Genomic DNA, 5,000 nt, shown 5'->3' with positions numbered 1-5,000 from the left:
TCTCATATGTGTATATTTTGTATAGAAGTAACATTTCTGTCTTAATCCAAGCAATGCATTGTACAGTTAGCAGAATGAAATCGTTGTAACATTTTGTTTTCAATAGATCCACATTCCAATAGCTTTCAAGAAAGAGTCACCTTTTCCTCACTGCGTAGCTGAAGGAATTCTTGGTTATTCAGAAGAAAATATGCAGAAGACTTGGAAGGTGAGTGTCAGCAAGAGATGGTGAATAGATGTAAAATACAAGTGCCCAAATTTGTTAAAAGGAATGAAAGAATCACCTATCCTTTTCCTCTATACTAATATTGTAATTATAGTGATGGGGTTAGGATGACATTGACATTTTGACAACCTGAGAGGAAGTCACCTTCAGAGTCTTCAGAGTAGACTCTGAAGATGACTTCTGCTCATGTTGTTGAAAAGCCAGTCAATGTCATTTTAAACAGTCATCCACAGGGACTACAATTATGTAGTCACTCACCCGGACGGGGGAGGGGGGGCCTATTTATTTCAAGCATGTTTGAGGGGGGGTTGCTTATTTAATTAAGCAAAAAGCATTACCAGTAGCGATAAAAAAGGGGGCTGACTAGGTGTTTTGGACCAGGGCAATAACTGTCCAAATTATCCCTCTAATTTAAACAGGCTTCTTCTCCTGCAGAAACGTATTGTTAGAATCATAGGTGGAGTTGATTATTTTGCTCATACTGGACCCTTGTTTTACAGCCTTAACATCCTCGACATCTTTAACATAAATGCTTTCCTTGTGGCTTGTTTTATGTACAGTACTCTTATCATAATCACTTCCTCCCTAACACTTTTGACAATCTTTTCTCTACTCATCAACAAATTCATACATGTACATATATGTAAATATGTATATATGGATATATAATTATATATATGTATGTGTAATTGGTAATGATGAGTAGCATGATCACGGTACCCATTTCTGTAACATACCTAAAAATTGTGAAATTGTGTTTATTGTGGTGAAAATCACTTATTTTGGCTTATTTCACACCCAGACTTACATATCTTTCTAATTGTTCGGAAAATATTAATGTTTGGTCCGTTAAAACTGAATTTTTGATTTACCCATGACCCCTTGCAGGCGTGGTCTTTCATACAGATAGTCAATTTTGAGGCAAATAAAAAGTAAAAACAGAAAGCTTTCACTACATGGAGGATAGCATCCCCTCATTTAGTTCTATTGACACCCTAAACGCTGGCTTTCTGCTCCACTTTTTTGCTCCACTTTACAATTTGAGGTCAGAGCAGTGTATCTCTCAATTTCCTGAAAATTGCCCCTGAAAAGACATTGTGGACTTCCCAATAATATCCATAGAGGAAAGGTTACCAAGCCTTGTGAAGCACATGGAAATCATGGCTTCTTTGCGAAGTAGATTTGTGATGTTTACTGGCACTCAAGACTAGGTTGAATATGGCCCGGCATGTGAAAAAAAACGTAGCGACTCAGTCAAAGGATAATATTTTCGCGACCCTGAAAGCTACGACGACGAAACTGTGGAAATAGCTAGTGGAACTTGTGAGCATTCAGAAAATGCTTGGTTGGAACCCACTTACGACTTGGTTGGAGCAGGAGCAACATTGAAAGAAGTGGTCTCGAAAAATATTATTGCGTAATTGCGGAACAGAAAAAGCGTAGCGACTGTTTTGAGGAATGATTTCTCCATTCGTAGTGGATCCCTCAAACTAATTTTTCTATATGTTAAAGCACAAGGTATGAGCATTTAGTTGAGATGGTTTTGAAGCCACAGATATCAATTGAAGACTTGTTTCATACGGTGGCCCACAAGTGCAGTCTGAATTCCAAACTAAACTTCGAATTCCAAAATTCACTCCGAATTCCAAAACTACACTCCGAATTCCAAAAACTCACTCCGAATTCCAAAACTACACTCCGAATTCTAAAAACTCACTCCGAATTCGAAAAACTCACTCCGAATTCCAAAACTACACTCCGAATTCCAAAAACTCACTCCGAATTCTAAAACCTCACTCCGAATTCCAAAAACTCACTCCAAATTGAAAAAACTCACTCCGAATTCTACAAGCTTACCCGCTCCTTCACCAGGGACTGGACCGAGTTTTTTTAAATGTACCACACGATACTATCTACATTTCAAGATGGCGGCGGCAAACTCGACATCGCCACAAAAATGTTTGTACAGCAGCAGTTACTCTTTACAGTAAATTTTGTGCTACCTGCGGTGCAAAACTTGATGAAAAAACACAAGCACTTAAATATTATTTCAACGAAGGATACGAATATGAAGTTATTCTGTGCTTTTTGCTCAAATACCACGAAATAGAAATGAGCCTGCGAACGCTCAAGGAGAGATTCAAGTCACTTGGCCTTCGACGACGTAAGCTGTCGGATTCCAATAACCAGGATGTCCGAGCTAGAATACAGGAGGAGTTAGATGGGCCCGGCTGTTTATCAGGCTACAGGAGCATGTGGCATACTTTGCGCCGTGAGGGTTATCAGGTGTGAAGGCAAGCAGTAGCAACATGCTTACAAGAAATGGACACTGATGGGTGCGATAGAAGGCGAAGGTGGAAGCTTAAGAGAAGAGTGTACACTAATCCAGGGCCAAATATTGCCTTGCATACGGAACCCGCGCCCGCAGTGCGCGCGGCAGTCAAAACCGTGCTATCCTGTCAATCATTTGCCCTTTCACCGGTAACAGTGCATTTCAGTTGTGCGTAAATGGCATTGCTGACGATCTACCCCGTGGAAAAGATGCGACCAGTCTTTATTCGCGAGGTGAACACAAATAAATACATTATCAATACGGTTTTGCCGTCTTCTTACACTTGATTCGAAAATATCAGCCTGAATTCGTCTTAGAATAGTAAGAAAAAACATAAATAACAGCCAAAGCACAACAGCTTACGTTCGAATTCTGCTCGCGGACAACTCATGTTTGTTGACAAAAAAATTGCCATTAAATGGTTTTCTGGCCCTTTATTAATAGCGCTCACGTGAATCGGGAAAGAAAAATTGCCAAGTTGATATTTGTTTCGTGTAAACATACGTTTTTAAGTAGCGAAAATTTGTATAAGCACTACAAAACTTTTATTGACCATTGATCGAAGGAACACCGTTTATAAGCTGCAAGGAAGTCGCTGATGAATTTTGCACAAAAACCTCGGCCCCTAACACGGGAAAGCCAGACTTGGAAAGTTTTTCAGAAAAGGCTCACTAAGGAAGAGCTTCTAGAGCTTGCCCTCACGCAGGTCGCCAGCTGATTCATGTCCGAAAAGAGCAAGATCTAGAATAGACTAGAAGGGGCAGTCAAAATTGTGTTTCTTGTATTGTGTGAAAATTCATTCAAAACTTTTCCCTCACTTCCAAATAAGAACTTGCTGTGTCTTGCAATTCTACAGTGAATTACTATGAGGCCAATAAGAGAATCAACATCAAAGAGGCACTCCCAGGGGTTTTGGGGAAGAAGAGAACATGGCTAATTTGAACTGGGGAACAGAGTAACAATATCAAAATATTTTAGGGAACAAGGGAAGAAAACCAATTTAAATTTTAGGGATCAAAAAGCTGGGAACAAGTTTGAAAGTAATTTGGGGAACAACCTGGAAACACAAGCAAATATTTAACCCTTTCAGCCCCGATAGTGCCAAATGGCACTTATAGATTTTACTCTGTCTAACGCCAGACGATTTTACTCGTCAATGGGGAACCCCTCGGGGCTTAAAGGGTTAATGGGAACAAGGACCCCTCCCCACAGGAGGGCCTCATCAAATGTTCTGCCTCTTTCATCCAACAGCTCAAACAAGCAATTCCAACAATTTTTGAATGACCGACACGAAAAGAAGACTCTCTTACAGAAATAAATTATTTATAATAACACTTAAGCATGCGAAACAATGGTACACACATATACATATTTATAATTTAATCCTTTGAGTGAGGGACACTATACAGGAGTAACGGGAGTAAATTAAAGGCTCCATAAGAGCCTGACATGGTCAGATGCTTACAAGCACCCTCATGCCCATGTTTGTAAAAAAGCACAATGAAGTATTCCATGCGGCTGGTTTAGGCATTGTTTCATCTTTCAACATTGGGCAAAACCAAATCAACTCCATTCTCAGAGGGCAATGGGGAAAGAAGCTAGAAGAAAAAACTGGCCTTAATCCAATTCTCCTAAGGTAATCTTTACAGAATAAGATTATTGAAGGAACACTTTTGAACGCTAACCTTAAGCTACTAACAATGCCTTAAGCCTTTTAAAACAAGCGCAAACAATATTAATAGTCTTTAAATTCACAAAATGTGAAACAGCATATTTTAGTCTCATATTAAATTAGATTTGGCTGCAATATATTCCTTAAAACCATGCAGAACTATTTACCATAAAATGTGGAACATTTCCTGCCTATCTAAATATGCCACAAAAGGGCTCCAAAAAGCAACCAGTTAAGTTTTTAGATAAAGATAGTGTCTCTATGGAGGTCTGAGACAATACCTAAAAATTAAATAATTTGATGTGATCAAGACATTGAATGACCAAGCAATAAACAAACAGCAGCAATGTTTGTTAGGTTCACAAAGTGGGAATGAAAAAAAATATTCCTCAACTGATGTTTCAATATGCATTTAACTTAATTTTCTATCAACAATTCAAGGGACTGACTTTTCACTGGTATTGATTTACGTTTCCATGATAAGTTTGAAAGTGAATCTGGCAACCACAATGCTCTATAAAATGGGAAACAGCTTTAACAAACCCTTTAAACTAATATTTTACAAGGGAAACCATTGTTGATGCCCTGCATTGTTATGGCTACAATTATTGTCCATTCAACCAACAGTTTCTCCTAATTTTGTGTACCATTCACTTGTTGGTTCCTTAATAAAAAAATCGCTAATTCAATTTAAGGATTCAAGTCCTTTCAAATCATCAAAGTTACTTTGCGACATCAGGAACAAACGAAAAAATACAAGCACTGAAGAA

The 5,000-nt window shown here is 38.6% G+C and overlaps 1 protein-coding gene across 1 annotated transcript in view; it reads left to right on the top strand.

Annotated features, from left to right (window-relative positions):
- LOC137996663 (aldo/keto reductase slr0942-like) overlaps window positions 1-5,000 on the top strand; it is a 24,693-nt gene that overhangs the window by 4,781 nt on the left and 14,912 nt on the right. The window contains exon 5 of the mRNA XM_068842182.1: window positions 107-208. Coding sequence (XP_068698283.1) covers window positions 107-208 — 102 coding nt within the window. The remainder of the gene's footprint in view (window positions 1-106; window positions 209-5,000) is intronic.

This window comes from Montipora foliosa, chromosome 3 (genome assembly GCF_036669935.1).
Source record: "Montipora foliosa isolate CH-2021 chromosome 3, ASM3666993v2, whole genome shotgun sequence".
NCBI lineage: Eukaryota > Metazoa > Cnidaria > Anthozoa > Scleractinia > Acroporidae > Montipora > Montipora foliosa.
Note: the sequence above shows the minus strand (reverse complement) of the source record. Positions and strands in the feature narration are given on the sequence as shown.